We start from the raw sequence: 22818 nt of genomic DNA, 5'->3' as shown, positions 1-22818 counted from the left end.
CACGCTTGGGATGAAACGATGTCTGCACAGGATCTTTAAATGATGTCTGTGCATACAGGAGAGGGATACACCGACTTGAAAAGAGTCCAGATATCATTCAGCAGCTGTACTTCAGTGTGATCCAATTAAGAGATAGAAAACGGGAGAGAAACCATGTTGCCTGTACTGAATGTAGAGAGAGAGAGAGAGACCAGGTTGCCTGTACTGAATGTGGCAACATGTGACAATATTAATGCATTTACTTGTTATAGTTATGGCAAAAGAGAGACAATATTCAGGTACTTAAGGTACTTAATATTCAGACATTCCAAAAAGATATGTTTTTGTGTGCTGCATATAACCATTATGGCAATTCAGAGAGACCATAATTCTGTACTGAATGTATTTAAAAAAATTATGTCAGAAATGTGTACTGAATGGTTCATATCTAGTGAGCACCATAGAATAAACACTGTATAGATATAGAGTAAAACCTTTTCTTAAAAATATAACCCCTAACTAAGCTACATTTAGCATATGCAAACTATAGGGAAAAAAGAACATTGCGCATTTGGGCTAGTAAAAAGTGGGAAAAGAGCTAGCTCTAGAAATGGCCAATGTTATGTATCCTGGGGTACCCCTCAAACTAAAACAAGTAGACAAAACACAGACCACATGGCACAGACAAAACACATAGCTCTAGGCTTGAAACTATTCTTCCATCGGTCAAGTGTTCAGAGCTGAACTTATCTCTGGAAATAAACACATTGTTATAGAAAAACAAAACAAAGATGAACACATGAGTAAAGTATATGGACAAATAATGCATATCATAACCATCTCATATTTAGAAAAGCTAATGTCTCTTTGGATCGTCTTTATCTCTGCAGTGACAAAGAGGATCCCTGGAAAACACCAGAAATATCCTTGTGCCAAAACTGGGATGGCTATGTATATATCCGAACTGCTGCTAAGAAAAAGAAAAGAAAAAAACATTTTAATTTTGCAACATCCTAATTTCAGCTAAAACAATAGGAAGGAATTTTTTCCAATTCACAAATGTGCCAGCTGTGGCTTTCCAGATTTTGTCTTTAATAGTCCTGTTCATGCGTTCAACAATACCGGAACTCTGTGGGTGATATGGGAGATGAAATTTCCACTCAATGCGGAGTGCGATAGCTATATCTTTGCATACTCTGGCAGTGAAAGCAGGACCATTATCTGAGTTGATGTGTGTGGGACATCCCCACCTAGGGATGATTTTGCGAAGTAAAATGTTCACCATAGTCTGAGCATTTTCATTTGTAGTGGGAAAACACTTCAAGCCATCGGGAGAACATGTCAACAATAACAAGGGCAGCTGGTATACAGGGTTTCCCCTCTTTGCACCAAAGTCCGTCCAAAGGGCGGCTTTGGGCACTGGCCAGATGGGCATTGATTAAGCCAGTGACCAGGGTCTCCACAATTAAAACATCCAGGACTTCTGGATGGATTATTACCACCTCGATCGGCGGCAGGGGCCCGCCCCCTACGAAACCCACGACCCCTTCTTCCGCGAGGAGCGGACAGATGCAGTCCCCAGGTGGGTAGCTGGCCCTGATAATGCAGGATTTCCCGAGGCTTAGAGATCTCAAAGCGTAAGAGAGTGTTGCGTAGTGGTTAGCGCTACAGCCTAAGGAACCTGAGGTTTGGGGGTTCAAACCCCGCACTGCTCCTTTTTCCAATAATTTATTCTGAAATTCTGCATGAGAACTAGTGGGCCATTCTGAAATCATTTGTTTGACCAGAATCTGCAAAGGAGAACGGAGGTTAGAAAGGAAAGTCTGAATAAGTAGGGAATCCATATTTGCATTGGCACTAAGACCTGCCTCTTGGGTCCAGGTTTCATTAAACCTCTTCAACACCTATCAAGCTCTGTCTGCAATCCCGATCGAATCACATTGGATTCCTGTTACTCATCGCATTACCTTTAAAATCCTACTTTTAGTTTTTAAAACACTGTCTTGGAACGAACCCCAATTCATTAATAACTACTTATTCCAGGGGGCGTGGCTTAGCGCGCACACAAAATGGTCGTGTGATCGCAGCGCTCCTCTTACCTGGGCAACCGTTGAATAAATAAAGATTTCCTTTTAAACTGTTTTCGGCTGAAAATATCGGAGAGGACAGCGGGAGCATGGCGAGCACCCGACAGAGTAAGAGTGAAACCGGAGGGGCTAGGTTCCGCTTCCTGCTGATGTATCAGAGGAGTTAAGCAAAGCTGAAGTTATGGGGGAACTGAGGCAAATCAAACAAATGCTGACAGAGACTGTGAGTAATATGGCAGAACTGTGTAAGAGGTTTATTTGATTCATTCTCTTTTATATGGAAGGAGGAAGGAATAAAATATTTAGGAATCTGGATAAAAAATACACTAGATGAGACAATGAAAGTGAATGAAAGACTTTTATTGCAAAAAATAACAGAGTTATGTAAGCAATGGAATCCTTTACATTTGTCTTGGTGGGCAAGAGTCCAAACTGTTAAGATGATGATTTTGCCTGTTGTTTGTTACCAATTGGGGATGATACCAGTTTTTTTCCAGGGGTCTTTTTATAAAAAATTTGAATAGTATTCTTACTAAGTTTATTTGGCTGGGTAAAATTGCAAGAATTGCCTTAGTGTCTTTACAAAAGCCAATTAAGGAGGGTGGGGTAAATTTTCCAAACTTCTATAGGTACCATCAATCCTATATTATGCGCCAAGGTTTGTATTGGGTCCTCACAGAACTCATGGAAAAGTTACCAGATTGGTTATGGTTAGAATGGCAGCTCATGTTTCCCATTAGGCTTCGTCATCTTCTCAGTATTAAAATAGGATACGTAAAAACAATAGAATATTAATGGACACTTTACGTTATATTAATAATTTAACACCTCTTCCCATTCAAAAATCAACGTATCAAAATATATGGCTAAACTCCAGGATCCAAATAGGCGGTTTTAAGATTATCTGGAAGGATTGGATTAAAGCAGGTATACGAGCCTTAAATGATGTCATTTCTAATGGTAAACTGCTGGATTTTTCACAGTTGCAATATAAATTTGGCCTTGATAAAAAACAAAGTTATAAATGGTTGCAACTGAAGCAGGCTATTCAGGCAGGGATCCCTGAATGGAAATCTCTTAATAATCAATTTAGTTTAGATTTCTTATGCTTTCAGGCAGACTTTCTGGGTCACTAGGCCGCACAGTGGTATAAATTATTATCTGGTTCTTCGAATAAGAAACCAAGGACTGGACTTAGAGATATTTGGAGCATTGAGATTAAGCAACAGATTAATGCATCTCAATGGCCACGTATTTGGTCTTGGAGGATGAGATGTACAATGTCTGCGTCTATGAGGCAAACATGGTTTTTCCTGTTGCATAGAGCACTCTGGACCCCTGTTCGTTTACAAAAATTGGATTGCTCTAAGTCTAATAGATGTTGGCATTGTCATCTCGAGGCTGGAACTTTAGATCATTTATTGTTTAATTGTTCATTTATCAAAGCTTTTTGGCAGTCAATTTGGGATCAAATAAATTGTATGTTGGAAAATCATGTAGCATTGTCATATGACACAATTTTATTTGGTATGTCTATGAGAGCTAAAAGCCAATTATCTGCTAATAATAATAAACTTTTAATGATTTTAACAGGAGTTGCCATTCAGCAAATAACATAACTGGAAAGATTGCACAAGATTAAATTATTGTTTTTGGTGGAACTCGGTGTGTCATATGTATAGGATGGAAAGAGCGCTTGCAGTTCAAAATGGATATTTTAATAAATTTAAGGATGTATGGGGGGCCATTAATAAGGTATTATAATGAATAATCAGCATTTTTCCCTACTTACTTAATATATATTGTTTTGTGGGTGGGGGTGGGTTTTATGGATTTTATTATCAAATTGTAAAACAAATGTTCTAAATTATTATATGATATATATTATATTCGAATATAATTTTATCCCAGGACAAGCAGGCAGCATATTCTCACATGTGGGTGACGTCATCTACGGAGCCCCGACGCAGACAGCTTTTCAAGTAAACTTGATTGAAGTTTCAAGCTTGCTATGCTGCACCACGCATGTGCATGCCTTCTCCCTCCACTAGAGGGCGCATCCCCATCTCGTGGTCCTCAGTTCTGTTTCTTCCGCGGAGCCAGAAGCCCTGTTGTGTTTTTGCTCCGTGCTAAATTGCCTTCTGTCACCGCGGCTGGGTTGTTTTTCTTAGTCGCTGTGCTTTTTTTTTGTTTTTCCTTTGATCGCGTAGTTGAAATCCGTCGAAAAAAAACCAACAACTTTCGTTCCAGGCTCCGGGGGCTCCCGGTAGCCGCAGCCGCGGGACCTCGTTCGTTCGCGGCCTTGTTTTTCGTTCATGTCCCGACCTTTGCATATTTTTTAAAAATTCTTTATTCATTTTAAATCATAAACAAGTGTACAATAATATATCCATTAAATTTCAATGTAACACTTGACAAAAGTATATATCCCCCCCACCCTACTGAAATTAAAATTAATGAATCATTTTCAAACATACAATAAGTGTACAGAAATATAATCATTATAATTTCAATACAACACTTGAACATCTTTCCAAATCATCTAAAATAAAAATATTAAAATTTCTTTTTTCAGTTTTGCATATTACAACAAGTGTATCAGAAAAATTCATATAATCTTATAAATACACACTTATTCTTTAGCACTCTCCAGACCAGTAGAGGTTAACTTTACGATTGGGTATATATCTAATCATGACCAGCAGGTGGAGACTGAAAACAAAACTTTGGGACAGTATATCCTAGCCCCTCCTCTCTATTTCCCTCAGTCTTCTTTCAGTCTCCAGCAGGTGTTGAGTGATCTGTACCCATCTCCCTTGGTAGGGCTGTTGGAATTTGTTTAGGGGTTTATTGTCCCTGTTTTTAGCCGGACGGAGCTTGGACGGACTCTGTTTGGGGGTTCGTCCGACCTCGGGGGTGTCAAACCCGGCGGGTCACGAGCGGGGTCCCTCCCCCCACTTCCTCCACCTCCCCATATTTTTTTAGAGGAGCCTCAGCAGTAAGCCTTGCCCCCTAAATCAAGCAAGGCATATTGCTTCGAGAGCCTGTGGAGTCTGTTCTGTAAAAAAAAAAAAAAAAAAAAAATCCTGAGGTAGTGCTGGTCTGGAGGGTTGTATCCCTTTAAGAAAACTGTATTTTACTGTATTTTTTCAACTAACCGGCACTTTTTTACAGCTAGGTCGCGTATGGAGCAATGAGCACTTCTAAAGGGAAAAAGTGCTCATTGTGCTCCAGACGCGAGGCACTCGCGGCCGGCCTGTGCAAGCGGTGTTCAGGCCGGTGCGGTGGAGGAGCTCCGTCGGCAGCGGCTGCAGGCGCCCAGAGCTCCCCGCCGATGGTGCCTCGCGAGTCGGCAGGGAACGGTGGAGAGACCCGGTCTTCTCCGTCCGCCCACGGAGGGATTCCCCGAGCCGCCGACGGTCGGGTTTTAGAGGATTCCCTCTCAGCTGATATTTTGACAGCTGATGCCGGCTTGCCTGTTTTAGCGGCTGAGACTATTCAGGTCTCTCAGCCGCTGCAGGCTATGGAGGGAGCTGTTTTGGCGGGAAAGACGCCATCTTCTCTGTCTGGCCCCTCCATTTTGTCTTCCACCTCAGGTGACCTTCCCCCTGTTTTGGCTAAGCAGGGGCAGGTTTCTGCTGGGTCCCCTGCTGTGGCAGGGAGTCCCTTGGGACCCTCGGGGGGTATTTCCCCTGATTTTTTCTTTTCTTTATGCAAAGCCTATTTTCAGGCGGCTGGGGGTCCCGGTTGCGCCCAGGGGGTCTCGGGGGGTGGGGTTTCCTCCGCGCTCCCTGCGGCTTTGCCTCTCTCGTCTGACGTGACGTCCCCTCCGCCGCCTCTCTTGTCCAAGCGTCCGCGGGTGTCGTGGGACGAGGATTTGTGGTCGGAGGAACGTGTCGGTCTGGAGGAGGACCTGGACCCTTCTGAGGAATTCCAGGACCCTCTGGAGGGGACGGAAGCTGGCGGCGGGTTGTCGGGTTTCCCGTTCTCCAGTGACGAGGCGTCCGTGGTGCGCCTTTTTCAGAGAGATGAGCTGCCTGACCTTATTCAACAGGTTTCTTCGGCTTTGCGTTTTGAGGACGCGCCGCCGGAGACTCCGCGTGTGGGGGACCCTCTGTTACGAGGGATCCGTTCCGTTTCCCGCTCCTTTCCTATGCATCAGGATATTAGGGATATTATTCTGGAGCAGTGGAAAACGCCGGAGACGCCGTTTCGGCTGGCGCGCAGCATGGCTCGCCTGTATCCCATTCCTGAAGGGGATCGGGCTACGTTAGCTTCGCCAGTCGTGGATGCGGTGGTCTCGGCTATTTCCAAGCGGCATACCGTGCCTGTTGAGGGCGGTTCTGCCTTGCGGGACTCTGAGGAGCGCAAATTGGAGACCATCCTTAAGCAAAATTTTCAAGTCTCTGCCTTTGGGGTCCAGGCGGCTATTTGTGGGGGACTGGTCGCTCGCGCCGTGTTTCGGTGGGCGGAGCGGGTCTTGGATCGAGAGTCTGACGACTGGTCTCTGGTGGATCAGGAGGTAGCGAAGATTGAGATGGCTGCCTCATTCCTCTCGGATGCTCTGTATGACTTGGTGCGGATCTCGGCTAAGTCCATGGCTTTTGGCGTGGCCGCAAGGCGTGTGTTGTGGCTGCGCGCTTGGGCGGCGGATGCTGCGTCCAAAGCTAAGCTTACTAAATTTCCCTTTCGGGGGTCGTTTTTATTTGGAGAGGACTTAGATAAGTTGATTCAGACTCTGTCGGACTCGAAAGTTCCCCGTTTGCCGGAGGACCGTGCCCGCCCGGCGTCTCGGGGTGGTGCGGCCCGGGGGCGTTTGCGGGAATTTCGCAAGTATCGCCCTGGGCGTGGGGCTGCTTCTTTCCAGTCTCCGGGGTTTTCCCGGGGTCGGTTCTTCCAGCGCATGCAGCCCTTTCGGGGGGCCCGTCGGGGGGCAGGGAATCCCTCCGCCGGTTCCCCCGCTTCCCGTCCTGCACAATGACGCCTTGCCGGCGCCCCCCTTGGTTCCGGTGGGGGCCCGGCTGCGCGACTTTTTTCCCAAATGGGCCGAGATCACGTCCGATCAGTGGGTCCTGGAGGTGGTGCGGGACGGTTATGCCCTAGAGTTCGCCCGCTCTCTGCCGGATTTTTTCCTCGCTTCTCCATGTCAGACTCCCGGGAAGACGCTGGCGTTTCGCCAGACCCTTCAGCGCTTGCTAGATCTCAGGGCAGTAGTTCCAGTGCCCCCCCCGGAGTGGGGCACGGGCAGGTACTCCATTTACTTTGTGGTGCCCAAGAAGGAGGGGACCTTTCGGCCCATCCTCGATTTGAAAGGGGTCAACAGGGCTCTCAAGATTCCCTCTTTCCGTATGGAAACTCTGCGGTCGGTCATTCTGGCGGTTCAGCCGGGGGAGTTTCTCACTTCTCTCGATCTGACGGAGGCCTACTTGCATGTTCCCATTCGGGCCTCTCATCAGCGTTTCCTGCGCTTTGCGATCTTGGGTCGGCACTATCAGTTCTGTGCGCTTCCCTTTGGGCTGGCCACGGCTCCCCGGACGTTCACCAAGGTGATGGTGGTCGTCGCGGCAGCCTTGCGGTCGGAGGGCATCCTGGTACACCCCTACCTGGACGACTGGTTAATTCGGGCCAAGTCGTTGCAGTAAAGCTCCCGGGTTACGGCTCGGGTGGTGGAGTTTCTCCGGTCGCTGGGCTGGGTGGTCAACCTTTCCAAGAGTCGGTTGGTTCCGGCTCAGCGTCTGGAGTACCTCGGGGTGCTGTTCGACACCTCCTTGGGGAAGGTCTTCCTCCCAGAGGCCCGGGTGAGCAAATTGCAGTCTCAGATTCGCCTGCTTTTGGCGTCCCGGTGTCCTCGGGCGCGAGATTTCCTCCAGGTCCTGGGGTCGATGGCGGCGTCCCTGGACGTGGTGAGGTGGGCGCGGGCCCACATGCGTCCTCTCCAGTATGCTCTGCTCCGGAGGTGGTCTCCCCAGAGGCACGGGATGGATGTTCCGGTTCCCCTGCGAGGCTTGGCGCGCTGCAGTCTGCGTTGGTGGCTCCGGACCCCTCACCTAGTTCAGGGGGTGGGTCTGGATCTTCCGCAGTGGACGGTGCTCCTTACGGATGCGAGTCTCCTGGGTTGGGGGGCCCAGTGCCTGGGTCACTCAGCTCAGGGAACCTGGTCCACGGAGGAGGCCTCCTGGTCGATCAACGTGTTGGAGACCAGGGCGGTCCGGCTGGCGCTGTTGGCTTTCCACTCCCTTTTGTTGGGCAAGTCGGTCAGAGTCCTGTCGGACAATGCCACGGCGGTGGCTTATGTCAATCGTCAGGGGGGCACCAAGAGCACTCTGGTGGCGCAGGAGGCGGCTCGGCTCATGGTTTGGGCGGAGTCGCATCTTCTGGACCTCTCGGCCTCTCACATTGCCGGGGTAGAAAACGTTCAGGCGGACTTCCTCAGTCGTCACTTCTTGGATCCGGGAGAGTGGTGTCTCGGCGCCGAGGCGTTTCAGTTGCTAGTGCGTGCTTGGGGGCAGCCCCTGATGGATCTGATGGCTACAAGTGGCAACGCCAAAGTACCCCGCTTCTTCAGTCGTCGCAGGGACGGTCTGGCCGAGGGTCTGGATGCTCTGGTCCAACCATGGCCAACGGAGGGGCTGTTGTATGTGTTCCCTCCTTGGCCATTAGTGGGCAGAGTACTGCTTCGCATTGTTCGCCATCCGGGGCTGGTGGTCTTGGTGGCTCCGGATTGGCCTCGTCGTCCGTGGTATGCGGATCTGGTGAGGCATCTGGTGGCGGATCCTCTTCCTCTGCCTCTCGGGTGCGATCTTCTGACGCAGGGTCCCATTCCCATGTTCGACCCGTCTCCCTTTTGTCTTACGGCTTGGCTCTTGAAAGGGGCCGCCTGAGTAAGAAGGGATATTCCGACAAGGTGATCTCTACTCTTTTGGGGTCCCGAAGGCTTTCTACCTCTCGGGCTTATGTACGGGTTTGGCGTCTTTTTGAGGAATGGTGCCGAGCGCGGGGAGTGGTCTCCTTTCGCGCTTCTCTGCCTAACATTCTAGAGTTTTTGCAGGATGGCCTGGATAGGGGCCTGGCCTGGTCTTCTCTTCGGGTTCATCTGGCGGCCCTGTCGGCTTTTCGGGGGCTGGTGACGGGTCAGCGTTTGTCAGCCATTCCTGATGTGATTCGCTTTCTTAGGGCGGCCAAGTTGATCAGGCCTCCCATAAGGCCCTCGATTCCCTCTTGGGATCTCAATCTGGTTCTCTCTGTTCTAGTGCGCCCTCCTTTCGAGCCGTTGGATGGCTGTTCGTTGAAGGACCTTACGCTGAAGTCGGTCTTTTTGGTGGCCATTACTTCCGCTAGACGGGTGTCTGAGCTACAGGCTTTCTCTTGTAGGGCTCCCTTCCTGGAGTTTTCGAAGGAGCGGGTTGTTTTGCGGCCTGTTCCTTCCTTTCTGCCGAAGGTAGTTTCTCCTTTTCATGTCAATCAATCGGTGGTCCTCCCGGTCTTGGGTAGTCGGGAGGGTTCTTCTGAGCAACGACAGCTGCGCAAGTTGGATGTCGGTCGGGTCCTCCATGCTTATGTGCAGCGGACCCGGGATTTTCGGAGCTCCGATCATCTCTTTGTGCTTCTGGCGGGTCCTCGTCGGGGGGCTGGCGCTTCTAAGGCTACTATTGCGCGCTGGATCAAGGAGATGATTGCTTCCGCTTATCTTCTGAGTCAGAAGCCGATTCCGGAGTTTCTCAAGGCTCATTCCACTAGGGGTCAGGCGGCTTCTTGGGCTGAGTCGTCGCTCGTGCCTCCGGTGGATATTTGTAAGGCTGCGGTTTGGTCCTCCTTGCATTCTTTTGTTCGGCATTATCGGGTAGATGTTCAGGCGCGTCGGGACGCGGTGTTCGGTGAGCGTGTTCTGGTATCGGCCCTTCGGGGGTCCCGCCCGTGAGAGGGACTGCTTTGGTACGTCCCAATCGTAAAGTTAACCTCTACTGGTCTGGAGAGTGCTAAAGAAGGAGAAATTAGGTTCTTACCTGCTAATTTACTTTCTTTTAGCTTCTCCAGACCAGTAGAGGTCCCCACCCTGTCTGTTGTTGTTGTTGTTGGGGCTGTTGCGCGGGCAGTTTTTGGTTTTTGCTGCGGGTTCTAGTATTTTTCTAGGGCCGGGGAGAATTGAAGAACAGCGGCTGTGGCTCGGCTGGCTTAGCTGGCGAGCTGTGGGGACCTTCTTCCTTCGGGAATTTCTCCTCTGCATTTTCCAACAGCATTTTTGGGTATGTTATTTGTTACTCCTTTCGGAGTATTGTGTTTTCTCTCTGTTGTTTTCCAGTTCTTGGTTCTGCTTGGCTATTCGGCAGACTGAGGGAAATAGAGAGGAGGGGCTAGGATATACTGTCCCAAAGTTTTGTTTTCAGTCTCCACCTGCTGGTCATGATTAGATATATACCCAATCGTAAAGTTAACCTCTACTGGTCTGGAGAAGCTAAAAGAAAGTAAATTAGCAGGTAAGAACCTAATTTCTCCATTTTCTTCATGAACACTTTAAGTACAATATATCATACTTATATTCATATTTTGTAATGATTTAAATATTATGTAATACATTTAATAAATATGACAAATATAAATAAAATAGAAAACTCCCAATCCCTCCCTACCTATTTCAGAAAATCTAACCTAATACATCAAAATGTATTAATTAATTCATATATATTATGAGATAAATAAAATAATACCCACCCCATCCCCACTTAACAAATATCTTATTATGGGAAAATGTTATTAATCATTACAAAAAGCTGCTAATGGTCTCCAAATCTTCTGAAATTTACCAAAGTAACCTTTCTGTGTCGCTATTGTGCGCTCCATTAATCGAATTAATCGAAGACATTGAGAATATCACCTTGCGGGGGGATGTTGTTCTATCAGGAGACTTCAATATGCCTGATGTAGACTGGAACACACTCTCAGCAACAACTTGTGATAGCAGGAGGATATTAGCGTCCATGAAGGGAGTACAGCTCAAACAAATGGTGCTAGAGCCTACTAGGGCCCAGGCCATCCTGGACCTGGTACTTACGAACGGGGAAAGCGTCTCGGAGGTCTCGGTGGGAGAAACGCTAGCCACCAGTGACCATAACATGGTATGGTTTAACCTTAGGAAAGGCTTCCCTAGATCTCAAACAAGAACAAGGGTACTCAATTTCCGGGGCACTGACTTCGCACGCATGGGAGATTTCGTTCATCAGACACTACAGGTTCAAGAAGTAACTAATAATGTGGAAGCTATGTGGTCAACCTTGAAGTCGACCCTTCATGAGGCATCTATCCGCTACATTAAATCGGTAAATAAACAACAAAGAAACAAGAGACCCAAATGGTTCACTGATGAGGTCTCGAACCGCGTCAAGGAGAAGAAAAGAGCATTTCTCTTATACAAACGCACCGGGGAGAAGGAAGCAAACATTGAATACAAGATAAAGTCTGCAGCGGTCAAAACAGCAGTCAGGGAGGCCAAACTTCGAATGGAAGAAACTCTAGCGAAGAACATTAAGAAAGGGGACAAGTCCTTCTTCAGGTACATTAGTGACAGGAAGAAGAACACAAATGGGATAGTACGCCTTAGAACGCCAGACGGGAATTATGTGGAAACAGATTCCGATAAAGCCAAACTGCTGAATGATTACTTCTGCTCGGTCTTTACCTGCGAGGCACCAGGGCACGGGCCAAGGCTGGAAATGAAGCAAAGCATGGAAGATCCATTTCAGAATTTTGAGTTCACACCTGCTGATGTCTACAGTGAACTGTCAAAACTTAAGGTGAACAAAGCCATGGGACCGGACAATTTGCACCCAAGAGTGCTCAGAGAGCTAAGCGATGTTTTGGCAAAACCGTTAGCAGTACTCTTCAATCTCTCCCTAAGTACGGGGAGAGTCCCCCTGGACTGGAAAACAGCCAACGTCATTCCTCTGCACAAAAAAGGTTGCAGAGCAGAGGCTGCAAATTACAGACCAGTAAGTCTCACATCAGTAGTATGTAAACTCATGGAAACTTTACTTAAAGGTAAACTAGACACGATTTTGGACGAGGGGAACCTAAGGGATCCCTGTCAACATGGATTCACTAGGGGTAGGTCATGCCAATCCAATCTAATCAGCTTCTTTGATTGGGTGACGGGAAAGTTAGACTCGGGAGAGTCTCTGGACATAGTGTACTTGGATTTCAGTAAAGCTTTTGACAGTGTCCCACACCGCAGACTATTGCACAAGATGAAGTCGATGGGGTTAGGTGAGAAACTAACTGCATGGGTCAACGATTGGCTGAGTGGAAGACTTCAGAGGGTGGTGGTCAACGGCACCCTCTCTGAGACATCGGAAGTGACTAGCGGAGTGCCGCAGGGCTCGGTCCTGGGACCATCCCTTTTCAACATATTCATAAGGGACTTGACCCAAGGGCTTCAGGGTAAAGTAACATTGTTCGCCGACGACGCCAAACTGTGTAATATAGTAAGTGAAAGCAATCTCAAGGATAATATGACGCAGGATTTGATCACGTTGGAAAACTGGTCCTCGACATGGCAGCTGGGCTTCAACGCTAAGAAATGTAAGGTCATGCATCTCGGCTGCGGAAATCCATGCAAAACTTACACCTTAAATGGGGAAACACTAGCTAGGACTTCAGAAGAACGGGACTTGGGAGTAATCGTCAGTGCTGATATGAAGGCTGCCAAACAGATGGAGCAGGCCTCATCCAAGGCAAGGCAGATGTTGGGATGTATCAATAGAGGCTTCATCAGCCGCAAACCTGAAGTCATAATGCCGCTTTACAGAGCCATGGTGAGACCTCACCTGGAATACTGTGTGCAATTTTGGAGACCACACTACCAAAAAGATGTGCTTCGAGCTGAATCTGTCCAGCGAATGGCCACTAGAATGGTCTCCGGACTCAAGAGTCTCACATACGAAGAAAGACTGGGCAAACTACAGCTATACACTCTTGAGGAGCGTAGAGAAAGGGGAGACATGATTGAGACATTTAAGTACATCACAGGTCGTGTCGAGGCGGAAAGCGATATATTCTTCCCCAGGGGACCCTCGGTCACAAGGGGGCACCCGCTCAAACTCAGAGGAGGGAAATTTAATGGTGACACCAGGAAGTATTTCTTCACAGAAAGGGTTGTAGATCACTGGAACAAACTTCCGGTGCAGGTGGTCAAGGCCACCAGCGTGCTAGACTTTAAGAATAAATGGGACATCCACGTGGGATCCCTATGGGGGTCGAGCTAAGGATCTGGGTCATTAGCACTCAGACTTGATGGGGTGGGTCAGAAGAGTGGGCAGACTTGATGGGCTGTAGCCCTTTTCTGCCGTCATCTTTCTATGTTTCTATGTTTCTATTTTATATATATGGCATACTGAATTCCACCAAAAGTTATAATTTAATCTGTCATAATTTTTCCAATTGTATGTTATTTGTTGAATTGCTACTTCAGTCAATATGAATAAAAGTTTGTTATTATGTGATGAAATTTGACTCTTTGCTCTCATTGTTGTACCAAATAAAATAGTATCATAAGTCAAGGCTACTGGATTGTTAATCATCCTATTTATATAATCTTTTTCTTGAGAAATTGTAGAGCTTCAAGTGATGTTGTATATTAAATGATGATTTTATTGTACACTTGTTGAAAGATTTAAAATGAATAAAGATTTATTAAAAAAAAAAAAAAAAAGTATGCTCTAATAGACCTAAGCTTCCAGAGAGTAAAAAAATCCTTTCTGACTAGGGAGCTCATTTGGTCTTTCATGGTTAAGCCCTGGTCCGGTATTATTCCAAGAACCTTTACTGTGGGTTGAATAAGGTGATCTCCACCCTCTTGGGGTCTCGGAGACTTTCCACCTCCCGGGCTTATTTGTGCATTTGGCGTATTTTTGAGGACTGGTGTTCCGCATGGGGCGTGATTCCCCTTCACACATCTTAGCCTCACATCTTGGAGTTTTTGCAGGATGGGCTGGAGCGGGGCCTTGCCTGGTCCTCCCTTAGGGTGCAGATTGCAGCTTTGTCTTCCTGTAGTGGTCTGATGCATGGCTGGTGTTTGGCCTATTCTCTGGTAGCAGCAAAAAATTGCTCCCGCCACTAGTTCGTCCTTCGATTCCAGCCTGGGATCTCCTAAGAATTGCCGCTGTTGGGTCAGACCAGTGGTCCATCATGCCCAGCAGTCCGCTCACACGGCGGCCCTTGGTCAAAGACCAGTGCCCTAACTGAGACTAGCCCTACCTGCGTACGTTCTGGTTCAGCAGGAACTTGTCTAACTTTGTCTTGAATCCCTGGATGGTGTGCAGTTCCATTAATAATAATAATAACAACTTTATTTTGTATACAACAGTACCACAAACAGTTCAGAGCGGTTTACAGTGTAAGAGACTGTACATTTACTGCGAAGATACAATGAGGACTGTACATATTCAGTAAAGGTGTTTATACAGTGAAGAACAATGCAGATTTACCATGCAGGAGACTGTACATATACAGCAGAGATATTTATATAATAGAAAAAAACAGTTCGAGAGACTTATAGAGCAAAATGCAATGCAAGGGACAGAATAATGTGGTGAAGCGGTTTACTATGCAATGATAGTTACATATATGGCAAGGATGCAGGGTGGTAAATGACAAGAAAAGCAACCAGTATCAATTACAGGATGGAAGTATTTGATTGAGGGGTAGAATTTGGTGATGGGGGGGCTCGAGAAATTTGTCGTAGAGGAAAGATTTGAGAGATTTCTTGAAGGATGAGTAAGATGGGGCAGATGAGGTGAGGGTGGTTAGGCAGTTTGTCCATCTGCCAGCTTGGTACGAGAGAGTTCTATAGAGGAATCTTTTGTAGGTGCATCCCTTTGTGGAAAGGTAGGTAAACAGATAGGCATTACGCGTGCGAGTGGTTCCAGGGAACACAAAGTGGTGAGACAGATATATCGGGGACAAGCCAGTTAAGGTTTTGAAGCAGAGGCAGGCGAATTTGAAGATGACTCTCGCTTCTATTGGCAACCAGTGAAATTTTCTGTAGTAAGGGCTGATATGGTCTGACTTTTTGAGGCCATAGATTAGGCGGACAGCGGTGTTTTGGATAAGTCTCAGACGTTTGATGGTTTTCTTGTAGGAGCCCATATATATGATATTACAGTAATCCAGTGTGCTTAGGATTAGGGATTGGACCAGCAGTCTGAAGGAGGGGAAGTCGAAGTAATGTTTGATGGTGCGGAGTTTCCAGAGGGTATAAAAACATTTTTTGACCTGGGCATTGGTGTGGTCTTCAAAGGTCAGGCAGCGGTCTAGGATGACTCCAAGGATTTTGATGGTGGGATTAATAGGGTAAGTTAGGCCGTTGAGTTGTAAGGTGGTGGTCGTTAATTTGTGGTTGGGACTTGCAAGGAAGAGTTTAGTCTTTTCTGGATTTAGTTTCAGTTTGGACTGAGTGGTCCAGTGTTCGACCATGGTAAGTACTGATGAGATGTGTTGCTCTGTTTCTTGTGACAATGAGGAGATGGGGATGACAATTGTGATGTCATCTGCATAGATGTAGGATTTCAGCTTTCGGTCAGATAACATGTGTCCCAGTGAAGTCATGTAGATATTGAATAGGGAAGGTGATAGGGGGGAGCCTTGTGGAACTCCACAGGGGTTGGAACAGGTGTGGGAGTAGGTTCCCTCATTATGTACTTGGTAGGTGCGGTTTTTTAGGAAGTCTGTGAGCCAGGTTAGTACCTGTCCCGAAGTCATGAAGTCATGAAGGATGTTAAATTTTTCGAGGTAAGACATGAGGTCCTGGTTTACAAGGCCTTCCATAATTTTGAGGAAGAAGGGTATGTTGGCAATGGGTCTGTAGTTGGCGGCTGTGGAGAGTGGTTCTTTGGAGTTTTTGATGATTGGAGATATGAGGATGTGGCCGAGTTCCAGCGGGAAGTAGCCAGTGGACAGGCAGAGAGTGATCCAGTTGAAGAGCTCCACTTTGAAGGGGGGAGAGCTATTTTCATGATGGAGGGTGGGCAGTTGTCTAGAAGGCAGTTGGATTTGGCATATTTAGAATATAGCTCAAGGAATAGGTTCCAGTCTGGGTTTTCAAAGCGATTCCAGGTCATGTCGGCGGTAGTACCTTCATTGTTTGGGGTAGGCAGAAGGGTTGATGGGCTGGTGTTTGTTGTTGCAAGAGAGGTTTTTAAGTTATGAATTTTGTTGGCGAAATAGTCAGCTAGGTTTGTTGGGGAGGGTGGAAGATCTGTGGGGGAGCTTTTATATGAGTTGATGTCAAATAAGGAGTTGACAAGTCTGAAGAGTTTATTGCTGTTCAGGGATGGGGTGTTGATTGATTGGGCATAATATTTGGAGCGTTTCTCCTTGATCATTTTTTTGTATTCAATAACTTTTGTACGCCAGGAATATCTATCTGTATCTGTGCCAAATTTGCACCAGATTCTTTCTAGTTTGCGTACTTCTCGTTTCAGAGCTAGAAGGTTGGCGTCAAACCAGTTGGCAGATGAGCGGTGTTTTTTCTTGTAGGGTTTCAGTGAGGCCAAGTCGTTTAGAACCTGGGTGCTGAAGTTATTCCAACCTGGGATGAAGTTAGGGTTTGGGTCTGTGGTGGATGTTGGGTTGTAATGGGACCAGAATTGTTCAGGGTTTAGTTGACCTCTAGTCCATATTGTTTTTTCTTTGTGAGTAGTTCTTGGGGTCCTTTGGCTTTGTTTTTTGAGCCAGTGTAAGTTAAAGTTGCATGGGAGATGATCTGCCCAAGGGGTGGTGGTCCAGGTTTTGTCTTTGAAGCTTATGCTGGGGGAGGCAGGGGAGGAATTGGGGAGGAATGAGATCAGGTCTAAGTGATGTCCTTTGGTATGTGTTTTGGTTGGGAGTGGTTTAGAGAATCCTAGGGATGTTAGGAAGGAGAAAAGATCAGAAACGTTGGAATTCTCTGCCTGTTCCAGGTGTAGATTTATGTCGCCGGCAAGAAGGGTGTGGGTGCCAGCAGTGGAATTTGCGAGGAGGAATTCATAGAGATCTTCTTTAGCTTGGTTCCATTTGTTAGGGGGGGTGTAGAATACTGTTATAGTCAGGTAATCTTTACAGTCTGCTTTGGATAGTTTGCAGGAGAGGATTTCCAGGTCTTTGGTCATTTTGGAGTCTAGAGTTTGGAATTGGAAGTGATCTTTGAGGATTATTGCTAGGCCGCCTCCTCTCCTGGTATGTCTTGATAGCGGAATGATTTTGTAGTTTATAGGGAGTAGATCTCCAATGATAGTGTCCTGATCGGAAATTAGCCATGTTTCAGTTAGGAGAAGAATGTCGAGTCGGGTTTCTTCTAGCCAATCTTTAATCAGTTGGGCTTTGTTTCTAGCCGAGCGAATGTTCAGATAGCCACCCGTGATTGTGTAGTGTTCTGGGGGGATTGTGGGTTGGGTAATTGGTAGGCTTTTTAGGAGTCGGTTTCTTTAATGTGATGGTCTAGGGAAGTGTCTGGAGTATTGACCACGGAGATTGGGAAGGGGCCTGATTCCTTGTAGTCATGGAGGGTGCTGGAGGGTAGAGGTGGTTTGCCTGGTTTGGTGATTCTGTTCCAGGTGTGGTAGGTGGGGATGGGTTTGAATGCTGAGGCTCTGAGGATCCATTGCCTTGAGCTAAGAAGATAGAGGAGGAGGAAGGCTAGAAGTTTTTTTGTGAAGTTGGACATGTTGCTTTTTGAGTTGGTGAGGGAGCCGGGCGTGAGGTGGAAGGTTTAGATCAATGAGGGAGGCTGGTTGAGAGAGGATTGGGGGAAGATGGGAATGGTTAAGTTATAGAATAGCCTGGAGATAGTAGTCAGGTGTACAGGGCTAGAATTGACTTGGTGGAGGATAATATTAGCAAGTGATAAGTTGGTCAAATGAGACAGAGTATGTGGTATCCTGGTTGGTTTGTAGCATGCGGTTGGTAAGGCATGCAGGAGGACTGAGACATGCAAGTACTTAGTAATTGGGTCGGTCCAGGTTGTTGGTAAGAAACATGCAAGAAGATGGAGTCATGCAAATACTTAGCTGATGTCGGTCCGGGTTGTTGGTGGAATATTCTGGTCTGGGTTGAAGCGTTTGAAATTTGTTGTCTGCAGGAGGCTTCCTCGTTTGCTGTGAAGTCTTGAAGGATCAGTTCTGGCGGTTGGATTATAGGTGATTTGTTTGTGCTTCACGCAGCCGTTTCGCAAAGGTGCGCCGAACAGCTGCGCGCCGTTGAGCAGCTGAAATTTGAGTTCTCCCGGCAGGGGCTGGGGGGCGGAGCAAGCTCACACGCCCGGCCCAGAAGTAAGAGCGGCTGGTGCTGGAAACAGGGTAGGCTGCTGCTGAGGCAAGGTTCTCCCGGCGGGCTGGCTCGGGGCTGCGGGGTTTAAAGGCAGCAACGGCTGCAAGATGGCTCCTCTGCCATTGAGCAGCTGAAATTTGAGTTCTCCCGGCAGGGGCTGGGGGGCGGAGCAGGCTCACACGCTCGGCCCAGCAGTAAGAGCGGCGTCGGTGCGGCGGCTGGAGCTGGAAACAGGGTAGGCTGCTGCTGAGGCAAGGTTCTCCCGGCGGGCTGGCTCGGGGCTGTGGGGTTTAAAGGCAGCAACGGCTGCAAGATGGCTCCTCTATTACAATCAGACTGCTCTCAAGTGCCCCACGCTTCAACCCTTTTCATTCTAGCCATGGTGCCCCACAGCCTAGTGCCTGCAGATGCAGACTCCTCTTTCCAGGTCCGAGTAGACTTGCCTTGCCACCATAGCCTCTTCAAGAAGTACTTTGACTGCAGCTTGCTGGTTCTAGGCTGGCAGGCTAATGCTTTTACTGTTATTTCTCATACCTGTGCAGAATTCTACAAGTAAAATAGAGACTTTTGTAAAAATCCTATGTTGCACAGAATTGCCTCAGGAGTAAACTTATGAGAAATGAAGGGTGAATCATTCTAATAAAGTATCTTTTTGTCCCTCAGGATGAGGCAGCATGTGGTTCCTTTCCGGGACAGCAAGCTGACGCGCATATTCCAGGCATTTTTCACTGGCCATGGCAGGTCTTGCATGATTGTGAATATCAACCAATGTGCCTCTACATATGATGAAACACTCCATGCCTTAAAGTTTTCTGCCATTGCTAGCCAGGTGAGCAAGGGGAAGAAGGAGCTGTTTGTTTAGATATAGGAAAGGGGGCTCTTCAGGTGTTAGTAAGGAATCTTTTTTTATACCTGTTTGATTTCATATATTTTTTTATAGCTTGTTCAAACACCGCCCCTGAAGCTGTGCACACCATCCATCCAAACATTTATCATGGAGCAAAGCCTAGAAGAAGAAGAGGCAGAGGCTGATTCAGAAGCTGATGTTACTATGTTCAGTAGAGATGTGAGTGCTGGAGCTCACAAAACTCTTACCCTCTTATAACTTTAAGCATGTTTCGTTAGTTTTCTCAACAGACCAGTCCAGAACTTGCAGGTTTATGCCCATTCACCAGCATATGGAAAAAGAGTACAGAAAGGGCACTGTGCAGTTCATCCAATTTAGTATTCCATGTCATCCCACTGATCAGTCCAGAGATCTGAGGGTTATGCTCATCTGCCAGCAGAAGGAAATAGAGAGAATGCCTCATTTACAGTATTCTATTTAGCAGATGGATGGGACATTCTCTGGAGACAAGCAGGGGTAATGCAGGCACAATTGCTGGTGAAGTCCTCTGACTGAGCCTGCATGCCAGTGCTCTCCCCTAGGATCAGTAGATTTTTTTTTTTTTTTTTTACTACTGAGCATGTGCAGACTACCTTGCCTCTGAGACTCCGTCTATTAGGTGTCAGTTTTTTCTTTGACCGTCAGTTGTGCAGGTTGTGGCTCTCCCCTTTCCTTGCCTTGCCTCTTCAAAATAAAAATAGCAAATATTCAAGTAGACTTTACAACCTTTCTTTTGATGTGTGTGTTTAGTTAAAAAAAAAAAAAAAGGATCACCAACTTTTAATCGGGACATGGCCAGATTCTTTAAAAAATAAATAAATAAAACAGAGGGAAATCGTGAGACGAATAGGACTGTTTATTCCTGCTGTGGCTGATTTGCCTTTATTTTTTTTCTCGATGCCAGCAGTTGTCAAATTCGGCAGTCACTAGGACTGCAAAAATTCTTCTATGGATCGGCCGGCCTCGACGTCAGCACTTCGCACCTCAGCAGCAAGGTGTCTGCTGACTGCAAAGACGCTATCCACAGCCCCTCCCCCTCAGGGCCTATGTAAGGTACCGCTGGAGGAGGAAAGCCCAATGATACCGCTACAATTGCCATCGAATAAAAATAACACAGCACAAGCGGCCAACGGGTAAAAGAACAAACCGGCTTTGGAGGCATGATAGACACCTCCCCCACCAGTTCCATCAAAAGCAGTGTGAGGCCATCACAAACAGCCTGAATCTGCCTCAACATTACAACTTGTCAAGGAGAGGCCTCCTGAGGGCACAGGTACTACCTCACAGTCCTTGGTTCAGCATTGGATCCCACAGGTACAAATTTACCTTCTACTTCACATGAAAAGTCATCAAAACGTGCATTTTCTTTAGCATCTTTCCAGACCAATACAGTTCACTGATGGGTAATAGCTCACCATGACCAGCAGTTGGAGACTGAGACAAAACTTTTGGCTGGACTGGAAGAGCGTCACCAGTGGGGTGCCGCAGGGCTCGGTGCTTGGACCCGTGCTCTTCAACATCTTTATAAACAATCTGGACATAGGAACGATGAGCGAGGTGATTAAATTTGCGGGCGATACGAAGTTATTCAGAGTAGTGAAGATGCAGGGGGACTGTGAAGATCTGCAACGTGACATAATCAGGCTCAAGAAATGGGCATTGACATGGCAAATGAGGTTTAACGTGGATAAGTGTAAGGTGATGCATGTCGGTAACAAAAATCTCATGCATGAATACAGGATGTCCGGGGCGGTACTTGGAGAAACCTCCCAGGAAAGGGATTTGGGAGTTCTGATCGACAAATCAATAAAGCCATCCACATCACATGTGATGAAGAAGCACCCACCACTTCAAAGAGAGATGGGGCGTAGTTCCAAACGACACCCCAAGTCTCTCAACCAGTCAAAACCAAGACCAGCAAAGAGTCGATGTCGAAGGCCAAATACAGCTTGATGACTGCAAAGCCTTCCCATACTGGAAACAACACTGACACTGGTAATTGCAACGACAACTGGTGTCACGGGATAGGAGTTGTCAAAAGCAGAGAAGACTCAAGTGAAAATGTCCCCGGAAACAAAAAAACTCAACCGGGCAGGGCAGCACTAGAAAATAGTGAATGCTGAAAGCTGAAGAGAACGGCTCTCACTAAGTTTCTAGCTCGCTCTCTCCTGACCACATCACTTGAAACATTTTCGATATCATACACCAAGAAGATTTAACCCCCACCCCCCTCCCAAATTCATAAGCGCTAAACTTTTTTATCGGTACAGTAAAAGAAAAGGAACTTTACTCATGACCTAATTTTTGGGGCCAGAGTCAGCATCCATAAAAATCGCGAATACGGAGGGAGAAGTAGAGAAAATAGTTGTTTAGTTGGAATTCTTGCATCTTTTATTTTCCGTAGAAAATAATCTTTTTTTGCTTTCTTTATCTCCCTATTAAAAATGCTTTGGATATTCTTACACCGACCTAAAGCTGAATTAGTTCTTTTATTTTTCTACATTCTTTCTGCCCTCTTAACTGTCTCCTATGTAACTGCAATTCCTTATGAAAACATTTATTTTGAGTCGTTGTTTTTCTTTCTCTCAGTGGTGCTAGTTCATCTAATACTTCCTGTAAAACCTTATTCCAAATATCTACTTGATCCTCTAATATAGCTTCCAGAAAATCTGAGGGAAACTTAAGGAAAAAAGGGATATATCATTTAATTGAATAGAATACAATGGCCTACAATATCTTATCTTTGCTGACCCACTATTTTTATCAACTTGATTACCCAATATTATATTCCAACAGACTGCTTAATGATCACTCCATGAAAGAGGTTCAGTCTCTATCCTCACCAAATTATCATTACCAATATTATCAGAAGTTAACACCAAATCCAATGTAAGTCCCTTTTGATGAGTTGCCACAATAACCCATTGTTTCAATTTTAAATCTGCAAATAAAGATAAGAATAATCTAGTTCTATATTCATTTATCATGTAAATATGAACATTAAAGTCTACTATTAACAGCCTAGAATATTGTACTGTTAAATCTGCTATAGTCTGATATATATCATTCCAAGTTTTCACTGGTAATCCTGGGGGGTAGTAAAACACTGCCAAATAGGTTGGGTACTTCCTCCTGATCTGAACCTTGTATAGGAAAGACACAGATTTTTTTTTTTTTATTCATTTTTCATATAACAACAAGTGTATCATAAAAATTCATACAATTGCATTAAGTATACACTTGATATTTCCATAACTTACTGTAAATACAACATATCATATAGTCCTTACTATAATTTTAAACATCATATAATATTTAATAATTATATCAACTATTATTCAATTATAATCCCTTTCCCTCCCCTTATTTTGATAGTTGCATACAATATAACAAATATTATGATAATTTATTTATATTTAGTGATAAAGAGAATAAACCTACCCACCCACCCTTTATCAAGTATCTTATTATGGGAAAAATTAAATCAATCATTGCAAAAATCTGTTAATGGTCTCCATATCTTCTTAAACTTATCAATATATCCTTTTTGTGTTGCAAATGTACACTCCATCT

The 22818-nt window shown here is 46.1% G+C and overlaps 1 protein-coding gene across 3 annotated transcripts in view; it reads left to right on the top strand.

Moving 5' to 3' along the window:
* Positions 1–22818, top strand: part of KIF20A (kinesin family member 20A) — a 158304-nt gene that overhangs the window by 77807 nt on the left and 57679 nt on the right. For all 3 annotated transcript variants that reach the window (XM_033927007.1, XM_033927008.1, XM_033927005.1), the window contains exons 12-13: positions 19023–19188; positions 19300–19425. In XM_033927007.1, the coding sequence (XP_033782898.1) occupies positions 19023–19188; positions 19300–19425 (292 nt within the window). The remainder of the gene's footprint in view (positions 1–19022; positions 19189–19299; positions 19426–22818) is intronic.

Source organism: Geotrypetes seraphini, chromosome 18 (genome assembly GCF_902459505.1).
Source record: "Geotrypetes seraphini chromosome 18, aGeoSer1.1, whole genome shotgun sequence".
Classification (NCBI taxonomy): domain Eukaryota; kingdom Metazoa; phylum Chordata; class Amphibia; order Gymnophiona; family Dermophiidae; genus Geotrypetes; species Geotrypetes seraphini.
This window is presented reverse-complemented; position numbering and strand designations above follow the sequence as displayed.